The sequence below is a fragment of the Chaetodon auriga genome, chromosome 1, assembly GCF_051107435.1.
Source record: "Chaetodon auriga isolate fChaAug3 chromosome 1, fChaAug3.hap1, whole genome shotgun sequence".
NCBI classification, from domain to species: Eukaryota; Metazoa; Chordata; class Actinopteri; order Chaetodontiformes; family Chaetodontidae; genus Chaetodon; species Chaetodon auriga.
Genome location: NC_135074.1, coordinates 8642058 through 8660375, shown reverse-complemented (window position 1 = coordinate 8660375; position 18318 = coordinate 8642058). Strand labels below are relative to the sequence as shown.

Below are 18318 nucleotides of genomic sequence, written 5' to 3'. Positions count from 1 at the left end.
GATTAGACGAGCAGGCTGGAGACAGTTATATTTGTTAAAACTGTTGTCGTGTCGTACACTGACCCTTGTACTCCATGGCTACTGGTCACTTGTGCTAAGATAATACAGGAACTTGATCCATGCAAGCCGATTCCAGTTGCACTCACTGTAATTCCCTCTGGAAATGTAATTTAACTAAGTTAAACAAAATATAAATGAAAGCTGGTCTAATTTTCTAATTCATATGGTTATCAGTGAATCAGTGTGCTGTTTTCTTTGCTTTAAGCTGAGGTGGTTTCATAAGCTAATTATGCTAATTGAATAAACATATTATTCTGTCAAGTCAATGTTATAATTCCATATGATATTTGCGTTGCGCAAAACACAACACTAGGATGATTAAAAAAACGGTTTTCACTTAAAAGTTTACTTTTTTTCCCGGCTTTAATTAAATCCCAATTTAGTGAAAATTATGTGATGTGGCGCACTGTAATCAGCCAGTTATCTGCTGTCAGGTGGCATTTTAGTCAGCTTGATGGATTTCTCTGTCTGACCAGCGTGAGTAAAGGGTCAGCCAACCACTCCCAGCGTCTGCCACTGGACAAAGATGCTAACAGGGCCCTGACAGATCCTGTCCCTCCCTCTCTCTGACTCGGCTTAATTCATCACCCTCCAAACAAGACCTCCGGGTGTTCAGGCCAGACCAGACACTCAAAGCTGCTGCTGCTCTAGTGAACAGGAGCTCGTCAACATATGCGTACAAGGGCATACACATGCATGTGGATGCACATGGACTCAGTTACACAAATGCACGCACCATCACCATCATCCGTCACAGTCTGACAAAACAAACTATGCATCATAGACACACTTGCATACATATTGTATCACCCATCATAGCTTGTGACAAAACATAATGAAGTATGAACCACACACACTCACAGACCATCATCGCTCATCATAGCCTGCCAAAACATAATGTAAAGTATGTACCACTGTAATAACATTGTGATTCACCTTGGGAGGTATTGCTCAAGCCATGTAACTTGCTTGGCAACAGATTTGTCTGATAAAAGCCTAAGTGCATTAGCCGCTCTGGTCAGTGGGGTCTTGAATACAGTGTCAAAGCAGTACAGTCAGCTGAGCCTCCCCGGCTGTTGGCCAACTAAATAAGTTAGGCCGCTGCCAGATCCTCTTGGCTCTGATACTGCAGAACCACAGGATCAACAGAGGCAGACCTCACCTGCTGACCCTTTAAGGCCTTTACTCAGGGGAAGGAATTAGTAAAGGATTTCTTAGCCAGTGAGAGTAACAGCATGTTTTTGAGTTGATCAGTGACATGGCACACTTGACAGCCATGTTGGAAGACCAGAGCCGCAAAAGAAAGAACTATGTGTGCATGTGTACTTTTTGTTTGGTTTATATGCATTCTAGCAACTGTATGAATATGTGTAGTATGCATGACCCGTTTGTACTGTAGTCCTAACACCAATCAGTCTATAGTGAAATTCCAGATGCTCTGTAAAAAATAGCAACCCCTCCTCACACTGAGACAGGAAATGAATCTTAAGAAATGGAAGTCGTGTGGTATTTGCTTTTTCCACATAGGCAGAGGGTGTGAAATTAACTTGAGCCAATGTCACATTTGTGGCAACTTTTAACTGCAAGTCATAATGCAAAGGTACTTTTACAGGATTTGAAGCAGAGAGTTAAGAAAGTACAGGTGTGTGGTTTTGAATTTAAAGTTTACACTGAAAGGATATGAAGCCTGAAACCACAGAGCTAAACTCAGACATTTTAGCCGGGTATCAAATGAAAAATCACACTTCAACAAAAACTATTTTCACCAAAGTGTAACACTAAGGGAAACATGTTTGTGGAAAATGTCTATAATATACTTAGAGAATACATCTGAATCTCATCTAAATCCCAACTAAACACACACCACTGGATCTGACTTAAGTAAAAGAAAATCTAGAGCGAAGAAGCGCCTGCTTCTTGATATAATGCGGATTTCTGGAGAGTACTCTTACCTCTTTTCTGCATGAAGGTGAAGAGGTCATCCAAAAACTCCTTCCTTTTGGGGTCACTGTCCAGTTCATACAGCTAAAAGAGAAAAAAGTACCTTATTAGGGCCACTGTGCACCAACTTGTCAGTTGAACACTGCATGTAGCCAACAGTCACCTGTAGTTCTTCCTGTGTGTCTGGCACTGTTGGCTACTGTTGTTTGGTCAATTCAGCATATTAACGTGTCATTGTAAGAATTGGAAATAGTTGCCTACTTTGTTTTGTTCATGTGTGCAATGTTCTGTGCAGTACAAATATGGACTGGTTATTTCCTGTGGCACAGAACATATCGTACATACATGTTGATGGCCACCTGAGAATTGGCTGTTATCTCTGTGGTGTGTTCATGTGCAATTTTTAACAGAAAAGGTGAGACAACGTGACATCTGTCAGTCTGGAGAATGCTTCAAAAGGTTCACTTATTGTCAATTTCCACTAGTTCATAAGACGTTCATAAGAATGAATCTTATTATGTAATTGGGGCAACTGTTTCATTTTTGGTTGTTTAATAACTGAGCCCACTGCCACCCGATGATCAGTCTCTGAATGCTTACCTTAGCAAAGTCTCTGGAGGCCTCTCCTCTTCCTCTGCTACTGTCAGCCTCATCTGCCCAGCCTGCACTCCCATTCTACAACAGACAAGAGAAAAAACACAGATAAGGTCAGTAACCACACAGAAAGTGGTTAGCAACATGTTCAGAGAGGATCTTGACTGTAGCAGTCTCATGTCATTACCTATGAGTCTTTCAAAAGTAGCACGATTATCTATAATTAAGATTATCCTTTTGACATTTTGCCTTTATGTGATCATGACAGAGAAGAAACATGGGCAGAGAGAGAGGAAAAAAGATAATGTCAATGAGATCCCTGGCAAGAGCTGAACCCAGGACACTGCCGGGTTCCACCACTAGTGTAGGTGCAAATTTGTGATTCTTAAGAATGGACTTCCAACATTTCTTCAACGTTTCTTCAAAAATGGTTGTTTATTTGGTTTTTACCAAGATCCCATCAGGTTGACACTGACTGTAGGTCAAAAAGTTCATGACGGCTGGAAAAACTGAGCAAGTTCTGAGCTAGTTACAACAACTGCCAACATTCTGCAACACAAACACATGAAAACTAATATATACTCAAACTCCAAGAGTGCATTTTTCCAGAGGTTGGAGGAGTAACCTCTGGAGTTATTGTGCCCCTGAGCTCCTGTGTCCCCCTCCCCCTTCATCCTCAAACATCTCCATTTGACCTAAACCATCTGCATCTGGGCCTGCCCTGCCCCCACCCATGTCTTCCGACCCAGCTGGATACAAGGGCCCCCCATCCTTCAATCTTAACGCAGCTGTGACGGGTGGCCAAGTTCATGGAGTGTAGCTGGCTGTCAGGAGGGGCCAGGGGAGGGTGGGCTGGTCAGCAGCTCCTGCGCACATGCACGCACACACACACGCACACAAACAGTGCAAAGGCTGATCATGGCTGCGTGTATGTTTGTGAGTGCAGGAAGGGGGGCAATGGCCCCACAAGACGGGAAGGAAGGAAAATAGGGGCAGAAAGGGGTGCATGGTATGTGCCGACCAGGAATGTCTCCTAAAGACAAAACCTATAAAAGCATCAGGAATCAAAACAAGATCCGTTTGGAGGGGGGACGTTAATAGCTGTAGCCCAGGGTCTAGTTTCAAACAGGAGCCCATTGGTCAGTGGCAATTACAAGGCCTGAAACGAGAGCTGGCAGGGCAAAGGTTGTCAAGGCCCCTGAGAGCAAGTCATTTTCACCCTCTCACTCTCTGTACGTGTAATGGTTGTCAACATTCATGCTCCCTAAACAAATACTCATCAGCCACCAACCTGCAAACCCACTGCAAATGGTACGCTTTCACTTGTCGATTTAAGCGCATGAAGACTTCTGTTACAAAAAAAATATCTGCCATGGAGAACAACCAGCACCCTCTCTTAGACATTGGAACAAAAAAGTCCACAAAATGATCAATTTTAGAAGGGTGGAAATCAATATGCATATTGAAAACACTGATGCATGAGTAAAAAATGTAGTTTCTGTCTCAAACTAGTATAAAAAGTTTATTTCCAAAATGCTTCTTTTCTAGAATGGAAAGTATGTAATAGTAATAGAAAGTAATTAAGAGGTGAAGTCCAATGTTTTTTGTTTTTCAAAGACAAACCAATAGATTTATTACATCCATTTTCAGTTGTAGCCATTTTTTTTAAAAAAGCTACTATTCTATCATACTGGCTTTTCAGCAGATATCTTGTCTTGAAACAAACAAAGCTCATTCCTTATCAAAAATACATTTTGCTGTCAACTTGCATTATCTATAATATGTCACAAAGATTACAACAGGATCATCATGCCGCTAAATATACAGTATGTGCTATGCATTTGGAGGACTTATAGACCTTTGCACACAATTTGACCTCCTCTGTTAACCTTTAACCATTATAAATGATTATAACAGAAGATAATTCAGACTGCAGCCATGTATAATCTCACATGCTTGCTGCATGAAAAAAACTTTGCATTCTGCACCTTTTATATAAGCTGGATGTTCCCGATACCACTGTACCAGAGGTCAACACTATAATCTCACAGTCAGTAACAAAGCAAGGAGCCATAAAGGTACATGGGAAGCACCATCAGTCTGCTTGTTAGCCAGTGCACTTTGCTAATCTTTCAAAGTGCAATTCCACTCCTATGTACAGAATATAAATACCTTTTTTTTTTCAGAAGATAAACCAGTGTGTGTGTGTGTGTGTGTGTGTGTGTGTGTGTGTGAATGTTTCGACTGATAAAACTCTAAACTCAAACACTGAAATAAAATGAATATCAAATATCATTTATAGAATACATTTGCAACAACAGGGAGACCTGTGTGTGTGTATGTGTGTGTGTGTGTGTGTATACAGGACACACTGGTATTAACATTAACTGTGAATTGTGTGACGTGATTTATAATGTCGACTAAATTCTATCATTTAACAAAATGCCCGTGTCCAAATTAAATTCCTACAAGCTGTGTAACACTAGAATTGACTCCCACCTCCCCAGAATCAGATGTAACTACAAAAGAGCAAGCAGTAGCTGCTGGTTTACTGGTGTTGCATTTCTTAGGTGAATAGAAATGTGTCCACACCCAAACCATATGCACACCTACAGACACATGCATACACACACATACGCTCATGCCTCCCTGAGGAACACTCTGCGCTATGGGAGCTCAGGGGTCAAGGTGTTCCTAACCTCCACCAAAAACAAAAGTCTGAAGGGACAGAACGTCACTGTCCAGTCAATGTCAGACTCTGGCTAACTCCTTCATCCTCTCCTCTGCTTTAACTGCGTTTTCTGAGCTGCTTGTGCCAAAGAAGATTTGATACAGAACTAGACCATTTCTGTCCCATCTTCAAATGAATTCAATTACCACTGATGTTACACAGATCTAGATGGATACTGTAGTTCAGGACTATTACTCACACTGATCATGTAGAACATACATTTCATTTTGAATGTCACCATGCAACTGTCAGATGACTACATGCTACAGAGCACTGCAGTCAGAGTCCAAAGCTTTTATCCTTGCTCAGTGCAAAGTAATGGAAAGCTCAGCCACAATTTGCATGATGCTACAAGTCTACTGCAGCAAATCTGAGATGCTACTTTCAAACGATGGTGTTTGTAGATAGAGATGGGAGATAAAGACACAATTAACTATCAACGCATTATCCTGATATCCTGAAATTCACATAGTAAAATGTTTGTCACGTTGATTACACAGAATCAAACTGTTTAACTGCAGCATAGACTAGCAGTTCTGACACTGATAGCTTTCTGTCCAAGCAATTTCACATCAAATGTAAACAAAACAACATATCCACTCAGATTTGCTCCAACAGACATATGACTGACGACTGTAGCAACACTTTGACTAACTGCATAGTGCTCTCTTGTAGAGGCTGGTATGATGAAAAAGACAGATGAAACGACTGCAGTGCTAACTGCTATGTGAGCACAAAGTATCTGCGGTCTGGGAGAGTAAATTCTGCTGTCACTTGTCATAACACAAATAAGTTCAGCTGCATCTATAGAAAAACAAGTCTTCTTCTCTAGCTGGTTCAGAAAAAGCACAGTAATTGGAACATGAAGGTCGTTAACCATGAATAGACATGTTGGCTCTTGAATTGGGACCTTGGTCAGCTTAGGAATGTTAACACTATGTTGCTTTTTGTCAAGTTAGAGTGGATACTGATGTTTTGGGACCACTCCTTATGATCAGTCACCTCAGCCCCTTCATCACATACAGTGCTCCACCCAGAAAAGACTTTAAAAAAGAAATTCCCACACCCTATCTACATGACAGGGACATACAAGGCTTGGCTTGCCTGATATTATACAGAATTGTGTCAGATTATTGAAACATTATTGAAACAACTCTGAATAATTCCTTATTCTTAGCCTAAATCAGGGCTAAGGATAAGGTCGCGATGACTAGAAGTGAGCTGTAGTTGGTTATGTGGGAGTGAGGGATTAATTTTATAAATCATTCTAACTCAAGTGGATGGCAGAGTCCACACCATAACTTTAACCACAACAGGGGTGAACAATATCATTGGGATCACTTACAGAACCATTTTATTGACGATAGGATCACCGATAGCTAATCAAAATTGAAGTTCTAAAAAAAAAAAAAAGGGTCACATGCCACCACTCTTATTCTAGTGCTGTCATTAAAGGAATTTGCACAGTTATATACTACGCCATTCTATACTGTATCATGATATGAAATGAATCTGCAAATCGAGATTTGGATTTTTCGATATACAGTTTATGCGCTCTCTAAAACGCTTACTTCAGTGCACCAGTTGTGAAATCCATGCGTTTGGATTGTGTATTCATGTGACATTATTGTCACACATTTCAGTGGACATGTTTCCCTTTCCAACAAGTTGACATTCTTTGCATATCCCTCAATCTGCATCAGACAAACTACACAACACATGTCAATACATAGCTTGGGGGGTAATTCTACGCAGCCATTATAGAAAGATGTCTGGAGTAGAGCCACCATTTTAGTGAGACCAGGCATGTCGGAACAAGAAGGGTTAATGGCTGCTGCTTGGGGAGTGGGGGATGGATGGCATTGATTACTCAGGATGTTGACAGCACTTCTCCAATTTGATAGTGGAGCTGTTATTAGATGAAGAGGCTTGTTCTTAATAAAAGCATCATGTGATTTCCCTTCACTCTTCAAGTAGGAGGTTGGGTGGGCTCAAATAGCAGCCATTGAGCAAAAGCCCACTTTGGAATCATGTCATGATAATAAAAGCAGTGGAAAAATTGGATCAAGTAAATTTCCACACATGCTTTGATAGAGGTCAGCAGCCATTTGGATTGCAGGCAGAGTTGAACCTGTGTGAAGTAGGTCATTTTCTTACTACAGATAAAAAGCTGGCTGACATGGCTAGTGGGATGGCAGAAAAAATAAGTGACACCATTTCTCTCTTAAAATGTCGCGTAAACCTGAAAACAGCTGTTGTTTTGCAGCCTTCCAGTGCGATCCTGTGAACTAAACAAAGCTTAATGAAGAGAGGCACGTGTATCTGCCAAATTAGAGCCCTGTTAGCCCTGAGCCATGCCTCAACCCCTGTCTTCCTGCTCCAAGCTAATGTCATGGCTCTCTGTGTCCCACCCTACACAGCTCCACGCCACAGATCAAGTCCCCAGGGCCACAGCCATTGAACAGAAGGCCCAAATCAATAGCGCTGGATGTGCAAACACAGGGAAGTCCCCCGCCCCCTCCGGACGCAATCTCACAGCACACGTCAATACTCATCATCCTCAGTCATCTACCACCACGCCAGGGAAACTGAGATGAGGGCAGATCACAGCTCCCAGGGTGACCTAACCCCTTTACCTCCAACAAGACACCCTAACTTTAACTAACACAGTAAAGGTTTCCATGGGAAACACTCATGAAATTGCAGTTATTTACCAAAAAAAAAAAAAAAAAAAGTGTGTGTCAACAGATAGACCTATCTTCTATTAAAACAAAATACATGCACATACAAGGCCAGTCCCTATAGCAACCCCGGGCAGTAAATTAAGAGCAACAAAATGTTTTTGCTGAGCTCTGCCAGAAAAGACACAGGAGGGAGGGTGACTTTACTTCAGTGAAATTCACCAACATTCCTGTACACCAGTAACAGGACCTCACAATAACAGGAGAGCCCCTCTCATCCCACAGGTACTCTTAACATCTCATTCACGGACTAATCTTTTTTAGCCAAATTGCTGCCTGTCAAAGAAGTTCAGTGAAGGAAATCTTTTAAACAGACACAGCGGCAGTAATTTAATCACAATCAAGGCCTCCTTCAGAAATCTGGATTGCAGCCAACAATAGTGATAAATGGCAAGTAGGCAGAAAAAAGGGCTACACACACACTTAGTAGATTAACTTTCTTATTTTGATCTTTTGACCACTAATTTGTGATGAGAACTAAGTCTATGATTAAAGCGGAAAGATACATATACAGTGGAACGACAGTTTCTTCCAAACAATATTGGAGAACAAGAGCCCTGATGCCTTTAGTTGTGTCCATCTGCAAAGTCTTCATGCTCTGAAAGAAAGGGAATCTGCTTTCTCTCAGCATGCTTGTACAAACCAGCATTGCGGGGGGCAGCAATCTCTAATCCAAATCAAATAATTGAGGCCTTGATCCCACAGCAGGACTCCAGGAATTATTTATAGTACCTCTTTCCATGGGGAGGGGTTGATGGGTGAGGGGTGTTGGGAATCGGGCTGAGCGGATGGCGTTCTTTATCTGCTAACTACTGTAAAGGATCTCATGTTGAGCTGCCATACGCTACCGCCAACAAAGGCTCTGGCTAATCGCAATACCATGTGCGACAAGAGGGAAGTAAACCTCACTGCCTCTTGGGAACATATGGTGGAGTTCCTACTTACAAACAGATCCGCTATGGAATCTCTGCTCCCATTAAAAATTGTTATGGAGCAAAAGAAAAAAAAAGGGTTACATATGACATGAGAGCGGGCCGGTGGCAGAGAACAGGACCCAGGGGCACGTCTGCCTCGGAGTGTCCGATCATGTTTGTAGCTAGAAGAGATTTCTGGCTTTTAAGGTAACAGACAAAGTGGCAGGGACAAGGGGCTAAACGTCCAGAGGCAGAACGTGTTGCTGCCTGCCTCAGTCTCAGCAGTGCTAAAAAGGCCACTGAAAAACAGGCCTCAAGGCAAGACCACCCCTCCCTCCATTAATCACTCCAATTACAAAGATGAAAAAGAGAAACAGAGGAAAAAGAGAGGGGGGAGCGTAACAGATAGAAAGACAGAATGAAAATAGGCAAGTTGACAGACGCAGAGGAAAAACATACACACTGATCAACACACTTTTTCAACTCATTCACACGTAACCAACACGAAAGGCCAACGTCTGAAAGAAAAGGGTGGATTTGCATTTTTAGTTCCTGGGTAAACATGTCTGTTGGTGACCAGCAAGCCTGGTTTGCCAAATAAACTGACTGCATTTGTTCAGCTCCAGCCCTTTCACCAAGACACCACATTCCACAGGCAGAGGCCCCATCCCCCATTACACTAGCTGGCCCCTTTCGCTGCCTCACACAAATGCAACGTTTATAGGCTGGTGTGGCCAGAAGTTCACACTCATTGGTTCAAAGACCCTTTCACAGGCAGAGCAAACATTTTAGTGAATCACATCTGTGCCACCACATACAGTACTCCATGAGTTAACCCTTTCCCGTAGAGTTTCAGGCTCATAAAAAACTAGACCTTAGAGACTTTATTTTCCAACTTCACTATGCACAGACTTGCGCGGGGCCTCCTCAGTGCCCCTTCACTGATAATTTGATTTGAAGCTATTTGTTTTGCTCTGTGAAGTGTACAGTGACAGATGCTGAGTTGTCTTCAGTATGCAAAGTGCTTATCATTTCACAAACATAATATTCCCTAATATTCCCTAATAAAATAACTGCCTAATATTCTCACAGGACATCAAGCCCCCCCCCGAAAAAAAAAAAGTATGACAAAAAAATCTGCATTGTAATTTTTGAGGAGACCCCTTGCAATTGGTGCAGCTTTGAGCAAAAAGCTATTCTACAGCATATAGGTGTAAGCAGCTAATAGCTCGTTCTTCTAGGCTAAAAGCCTTGGCTAAAAATACCTTGCATATCTGACATCTTTCAAAGAGCAAGCATCCACTTCACCCCCACGCTAATGGCAGCAGGACACATAACACAGACCTGATAGGCCTTTATATGTATTCTCATTATACTGACAGGGCTGGGAATTCGATGCATTCACAATCAACAAAAAACGTTCACTTCTATTAGGACACATCACTTCTAATTACATACGAAATGACAGAGGTCACAACGCCTGCAGTCAGATGGGTAAATGACTTCTTTGTGCGGCGTACAGTGGTGGTGTAGAGAGGTACCGGGGGTAGGGGGGGTTGCTCCATCAGAGAAGTTTGTGTTATGACTATCTCTCTGAATCTGCAGTATCAAATGTTCAAACCATAAGCGCAATTCACAGCTTTCTGTATAGTCTAATCGATAGGGAGCGATTTCTCTGTTCAGAGCCAGAGGTATCTGTTTCCTCTCAGCTAGCGTTAAGTGTGCAGGGGCATTCCACCTCTGACAGGCCAGTACCCCCCAGAGACTCGGGCTGGGATGGTGCAGCCCGTTACGCATCTGGAGCTCATCTCGAGGGGCTGACAAGCCAGGACATCTCTACTGGACACTCACAAGAAACCAGAGACACCAAAAACTTGAAACCAAACTACACCAAACTCACGGTGAGTGTGGGAGTCATAAAGCCAAAATTTATGAAAACAAATCTTGAGTGTCATTTCAATGCCACTGCTCTGGAAATCATGCAGCGACTATATGGACGCAATGTCACCACGCCATTGGTATTAACCCTCTAAAATCAAACAGCATATCGGCCTGAAATAAACATGTCTGCTGATGTGACACTGAAAAGATAACGCTTTAATTATTGGCATGCAATGCAATTATTTCTGTGGTGTGGAGGTTTTTTGAAGTGTCAGACATTAATAGCAATGTTGCTATTTTCAATGATTGCAGAGCATAGGTCACGTGACCGTAAGCCAAATGGTATTCCTTCAACACTACAAATTTGATTGGCCATCTTCAGAGCGGTCATCCTGACCATTACGACAAATTTGTGAAAAGCAAAGAGAAGCAGGCAGCAGTGGAAAAAACCTGTCAGTTTGCCCAGTCACGGCCCCAGACAAACTTTTCCACCAGTTGCGCTTGTGCTACCAGCTTTCTCAGTAGGTCACTTGGTTGCAATACACCACCACGTTCAGACAGTTTATTCAGGTGTTGTCAAAACATAACTATATCATTACGTTTGATAAAATTCACGAATTCATACTGAGGCTAGCCAACTACCCTGAGTTATAGCAGGTTCTCAGGGCATTAGCATGGATAAGCTTAAATTATTCATTGTAGGTAGCTAGCACTGTCCAAGCAGTGGAGAATTCTATCAAGGTATGCTGACCCGAGGAAAGCTTCCCTGGCTAACATCAGCTTAATAACATTAAGTTCACCACTGTGTAGAGTTATCAAACTGTTTACATTAAACAAATTAGCTGAAGCCTCATTAAAAACTGTGGGTTTGGAATTGCAGCGTCCAGTACTGCAGGCGCTCTCCGGCTCTGCAGGACAGTGCTTCTCCCAAACTGGGCCATTCGCACAACTGCAACGTTAAATTTTAATTTGCACACTCTCAAAAAATGACTGCATATGTGATCATTTTGGAAGTAGTCTAGACCCCTGCCCATGAACCTGTATATTTTGAAAAGCGCTGTATTTTATTTCTGCATCTGCCAGTGCGCTATCACGATATAAGTAAGCATAAAATGTTAATTCCACTACATCGTATCACAGTGCTTCAATCTGCAGAAAACGCAGCTAAAACTTCAGAAACAATGTTGTTACCAACTCAGAAAATTAATGGTTAATGTATTTTTGATAATTCTCAACAGCGACTTATCAATCATTGGTTAATCATTAAAATACAGTAGATACAGTATTAACATATATAACCTTCCTTTAGCCTACCTAAGGACACATACAAACACAGATCCTGTTATTTACTCTGCAAGTCACGATTCTACATAGGCTGGTTTAAGAGGAGATGATATTTGTCAGGTAAATTATTATGCATAGTCAAACTAGGTATTTAAATTGTTGACCGCCTCAAGATACAGAACCCACTGAAATGGTTGCTTGATAATAGTCTATGCTGGAGTTGAGCCCATAAAAAGACATGACAGAAGTCTGGTATATCTATATAGCTGATCAGCTGAGATAAAACTGTGATGATTCTCATGTGGAAATTGGGTTGTTGCAGCATCACGGGATATGATATAGATAACAGCGCAAACAGGCTGTACTGAATGTAATACAATAGCAGCAAAAGCACACACTAAGAATAGTAAAACCAATAAATGCAAAGACATAAGCTGTGTCCCAATTCAGCGGCTGCATCCTTTGGAGGACCTAGCCTATGAGGTTTCCAATGACAGATTTACAGGTAAGCAGCTGTTTGCACAGTATGTGGGGTTCACATTCATTCACCCTTTTTTAAATTTCATTCAGCTCTTATGGTGCACAGCTAGCCTATATGCCATTATTGTTTCAATCAAACACTAAAGGATGTTTTAACAATGTTAACTCCATAAAGCACAAAAAGCTCTATTTGAGTATCTAATTTGCACTGATACTTTTATATGTCTGCTCTCATTCGTATTCCAACGTATGACTGATTGTTTCAGAACAACAATGCATCCAAATGCATCTGATTTTATTACAATTTTATGCTGTGACTAATTTAACTTTGATCTTACTACCCCTTTTTTAAGCAAGTGATCTGACTACACGTCATCCCTGCGCTGAAAGAATACGGCTTCCTCAGGTTTTTTAGTCACATTTATTTAGGGCAGGAAAATCTGAGATGCCTTTGTTTGACCAGATGGCGGGATAATCATGGCTGGCTCCTGCTTGGGTTGAGGCACCCCAAATCTTCCGCAAACACCACTGAACCATTTTCCACATTGATATGCTGATGTTTGTATGAAAACAGCCATGTGATCTCATGCTCACTATGTACATGTGCTTAAGGTTGACATGGCAAGATTATATTCTGTTGTCAAATAATCGAGGATAAAGGAAAAATTCAGCACTGCAGGCTCCATGACATTGAAGCATACCAAACAATGAAGCCACATTTCTGATAACCTCCTCAAGCTAAACAAGATATAGTTCTTAAAATAACCTACATTCATGGTAGCCCCTGCTGTTAATAATTCAAATTTCTGTACCACTCTTTAATCATTTACTAACATGACTTTTGAAATTATTGACTGCAGTTGACATGGTCCATAGTACTATTCACAGTGTGATTGTCTATTAACCAGATCAGCTACCAGGTCACAGCCTGATGTGTTTTTTGTCATCTGAAATGATTCAATGATTCCATACAAATCTTTCAATTCAATTCAAGTGGGGAATCAAACAACTTGTGTGCTGTAAACAGTGTAAAAACTCTCCCATTATACAAGCTCTCAATTATTTTACTTCCATAAAGCTAAATACAGAAATTGATAATAAAAATGAAGTGCACAGCCTGAGGCAAGTTTTTGTCCTGAACCTGCAGCAGCATGCAATACTGAATAAAACCAAGATTTCTAAATTCTACCTATCTGTCTAATTGTTTAGTTTGTTTAATTGTACTCCTTTATGTAAATATTCCAACACATAGCACATATTAAAGAAATGTTCAGAGCTTTTTTAATCCAGAAAAGCTTGACAGCAGAAAAGCACTAAGCTCTGAGCACTTGATCTGCAGATGAGATGTGATCCAAAAGAAAAGAAAATCATATTCTTTAACATACCTCTGCTCTCCACTGTGTAAATGAATCACTATATTACAAACAGGACTTTGCTCATGGTAGTGGGAATGTTTTTTCCTATATGAAGCAGTGTGTACACTAGCACAACATTGAGGATTACTAGCCAGTGGCATTGACAGACAAACTGCTTACTATTGGTTTCTTGTGATGACTGTGATTCAGGAAGTGAGCAGCTTTGGAGGATGTGCAGCCCTGAATGTAGAACATAAATGTTGGAAGCTGAGCTGTGAACACATTGCTTTTAGTGTAACGTGACGTTTCCTGGGCAGCAGCCAAGAGCTTTTTTTTCTTCCTTCCTCCTCTGCCGGTAGCTCTCTCTTACAAGCACATGATTACGCTCAGCTTGTGTTTGAAAACTTGGCTGACACACAACCTGGCCACATGCTACTATAAACTACACAAGATTTTGGCAGGCAGTACAGTGACTCTGCAGACTGAAAAGCAGGCGGGCTATAGAAAGTAAAGCCTCCTGCACCTCTTGCATGTACTTCTCCTTTGCAAGGCTCTGTTGAAGGTCCCAGTCAGCTGCCGTGTTTACCCAGGGGCCTTGACACAGTAGCCTAGTTAGCAGCTACAGGTCCCTGACACCAGCCTGGAGCTCAGCCAAAGTCGAAGCAGGAGACAGACAAGAAAGGCACTAACAATAGACAAGTCTCAGTCTTCCACACCTCCTCACTGCCTGGCTCTTACTACAAGGAGCAAAGCCCTGATATGACACAACCTACACCTAATTCTAAACATTGCTGAAACAACTGCCTTTGGACTGAGCAGATCTGAGCATTTTCAATTTGATCAATATCAGCAATAAAAAGGCCTATCCCTGTCCAGTCTACACTCAATTAAAAAGCCAGAAGCTTCACTTAAATTGCTTGCACTAAATTTTGAAAATGACTTGTGTCCTAGCATTTTACCTGGTGGATTCCCATCTATGATAATATTCCAAAAACAATCAGGAGTCTGCTCTTTGACTTTTGTTCATTACAGCAATTTTTTGTTAAGGGGGGACAGGCACTGTCAGTGAAGTCACTTTAAAATGGAATCAGTTCAAACCTCAACAATTTTATGTTATGTTGTGAATTCTTAACATTGAGAGACATTTACATACAGACAGTTTGTCTCCTCCCTATTTCTGCTGCCGTCATTACAGTAGTTTTCTGTGCAGAAGTCACTGCACAATGACTTGATTCTCTCTCTGTATTTCATGATGTTGCACTGCATGGTCGACGTTACGTGCATTTATTGTATTGCTGTACAATTAAGGCACAACTGATGAACGTGGAATAAGTACGTAATTTAAAAAACACAATTACACACAGCAGTGAATATGTAATGCAACTGTGTGGTGGCCCGTCCTGCCGGCTCACCCTTTTTACACAAACGTAGACTCTTTTAGTACCCTCCACAGCTGGCTTAAAGGCGGAACAACATTGCCTGCCCCCAATTCTGTGGTCATACGTTTTACACAGAACAACGAGGTGGAATAAAGCTGCAACATTCCCACCTTGAACAGGCTGTGTAAAAGGGGCTTTAGTGACTGAGGCTCCTGCCATAAGTGCCCCAACAATGGACTCTCTTTTTAAGTCATTTAGATCTTTTCCTCATGCCATCTTAATACAAAATCTGAATTAAATGGGTCCGCTCAGCATTTTAATACATGACACAAGTCATGATTGGATGTTCATTGCTTAACGGCACCATGTAGTTCACCTGTGTGGAAGCATATGCGTTAGCTTTATTTCTCCACTCATTCATTCAGGTTTTTCCCTTTGTCAACCATCAGAATCAGAATCAGAAAAAGCTTTATTGCCAAGTACAATTTTACACATACGAGGAATTTGTTGTGGTGAAATTGGTGTATGACACATCTACTAAAATAAGAGCACAAAATATGACAATTTAAATATATATACACAAGTCCGTTTTTTGTTGTTTGTTATTTTCCGGAAACACAGTCTGTTTTTTCAGAAAGAAGTCCAAGTTGAGCGTTAATGTAACGCATAGAGTTGTATTTATTTCATCTGTACATGTGTAGTGTATATGTCACTATATGTAGTCAGCCTATATAAAACTCAAGGAGACTTGGCTCAACAGTGTCATATGACCTTGGATCTAGTTCCCTGCAGCTGCCAAAGGGGTTGGTGGATGGTCTTTGTTTCATTTGGTTATTCCCCTTTCTCTGTTTGCCTTCATTAAAGAGCAGGTGTTGAGATATGCTGAGTGGGAGTGGCTGTAAAGGACGAATGGAACCAGCATTGGTGTGGGGAGGGGGGCTTGTGGTTTCACTACCAACTGATCAAATTGCAGCAAGCATCAGTAGCTTACTTGCCAGTAGAAGCAAGGAAGTCAATCCTCCAGGGTCGACTTGAGAAAAAAAGTGTGACAACTCTAATGGTCATGCATCATTTGCATTTAAATGTGAGAATTTTAGCCTTCAATTAAACAATGAGCAGTGTGGCCCTCAGCAACAATGCGCATGAGGGGTAATCCAAGGGGTAATTTGCATGATGTTGCAGGAGCGATGACTTCAGATGAAAGGCAGACACCTCAAATAATACAAAGGCAAGAAGACCTTGTGCTCTCCCTCAAGTGTCAAATACACTTGCCAAATCAAAATGAAATAGGTCTACTGAGAAAAGTGCAACATACTTCTTCCTTGTGCGATATCTCCCACATATCTGAATGTGAAGTGGGATCTGAATGGGGGTATGGAACACTCTGACTTCAAGGGTCGCAACTTCACGCAAACATGTCCACAATGCAAATCACTAGAGCGTATAAATAATCAAACCACAGAGGAAATGAGCATTTTAATGGCACAACAGCTGCATTTCTATCTCTCTGAGGAAGATACAGACATGAGGAAAGGGGGAAGTCCAAATATGATCTCAACAGAATAAAAACTGCAACTTCTAAATTAATAATAGCAAGACTAGTGAAAATCTTTATTTGATATCCAATATATGCATATATGGCATCGACTTGAACGATTGTGATGCTAGAAAAGTCGTTAAGTTGACAATACACAGCTCTTTAGTGGTGTGTTACAAAATGCTACAACATAGGTTGTCTTCAGACCATGGGAAGCCATTCGGCCCAGGTATTCTCCACCTAGGATGTTTGTATGGCTTACATATCACCCACCCACATGTATTAAAAAAGTAACTGTTAGTGGAAACCACCTCATTTTGGTGGAAAACACTAAGGGTGAAAATTAGGGTGAAAAACACAACACACTAATATAATCTAGATCAGTAGACACTCCGTAGAGTGTAGAGGGCAGAATCATTAGGACAGACTAGACACTTCCAGTTAATGCAGTGACCAGGCCATGGTGACGAGAATGGGTCCACCGCCGGTAGCCTCCTGCCGTCTGCCAGCAGCAGATGTGTCCTTTGGGACTAAGACAAATACAAAACAGTGTTTCTGCCTGCGCTAGCGGGTCCTCCCATCCAACTCCTCCTATTCAGGCCCTTTGGCTTTTTTCTTTTACAGCCCCTGCGACACTGTGTGAAATGAATTGAAAGATCACCAATCAGGAGCCTGACTACAACACGGACATGCACCCACCCACCCCCATCAAACCCCCTGTCTCTTGTTGGGAGCCCCTGGTGGGAATGTTCACTGTTTGAAGAGTTAACTCTTTAATTCCGTCTGGAATGTTTCCTCTGGGTGGGGCAGTGTAGTGTGTTGAGCCAGACCATTAACCCCTCCTCTCCTTCCACAGCATCTCCTCCCCTTCTCCTTCCCCCCTTCATCTCCCTACTAAATTCAATACCTCTATTTCTGGGCAGGGGGAATCGTCCACACTTGGCTGTTAAGAGCAGGTCAGCACAAAATGATACTTGGTCTATGCCAGCACGATCAAACCTTAACCACACCACACTAATTCAGATAAATTTGAAACCTCCATTTCCATGTGCATAATTTCCCACCCGCACGACAATTTGAGCTCATTTAATAGAAGTTTGCCAGCCACAATAATGTACCAAAACCAATAAAAAATGTTAAAATATCAGTTCAGGTCACTTAAGACAGCAATGTTGCATCAAAAAGCAGTAAGCGCCGCCATACTGGAGATTCACATTTGGTGGCTGCCAAAAATGCCACCAATTTAATGGGGATGGGAGGTCAAAAGTAGCAATAACATGTGATTTTTTGAATGAATGTATCAGAATGTGGTTATTGCCAGAAGCAGCTCCCAGGCTAGGCTATTTGGATAGACACTGTGATAATGAATTTGATGATAAGACTTTATTAATCCCACACTAGGGAAATTTAGTCATTACAGC

At 41.6% G+C, this 18318-nt stretch overlaps 1 protein-coding gene across 1 annotated transcript in view; it reads right to left on the bottom strand.

Annotated features, from left to right (window-relative positions):
* LOC143328663 (AT-rich interactive domain-containing protein 3B) overlaps positions 1 to 18318 on the bottom strand; it is a 50943-nt gene that overhangs the window by 24700 nt on the left and 7925 nt on the right. The window contains exons 3-4 of the mRNA XM_076743977.1: positions 2602 to 2676; positions 2013 to 2085 (exon numbers count right to left, since the gene is read on the bottom strand). Of these exons, the coding sequence (XP_076600092.1) occupies positions 2013 to 2085; positions 2602 to 2676 (148 nt within the window). The remainder of the gene's footprint in view (positions 1 to 2012; positions 2086 to 2601; positions 2677 to 18318) is intronic.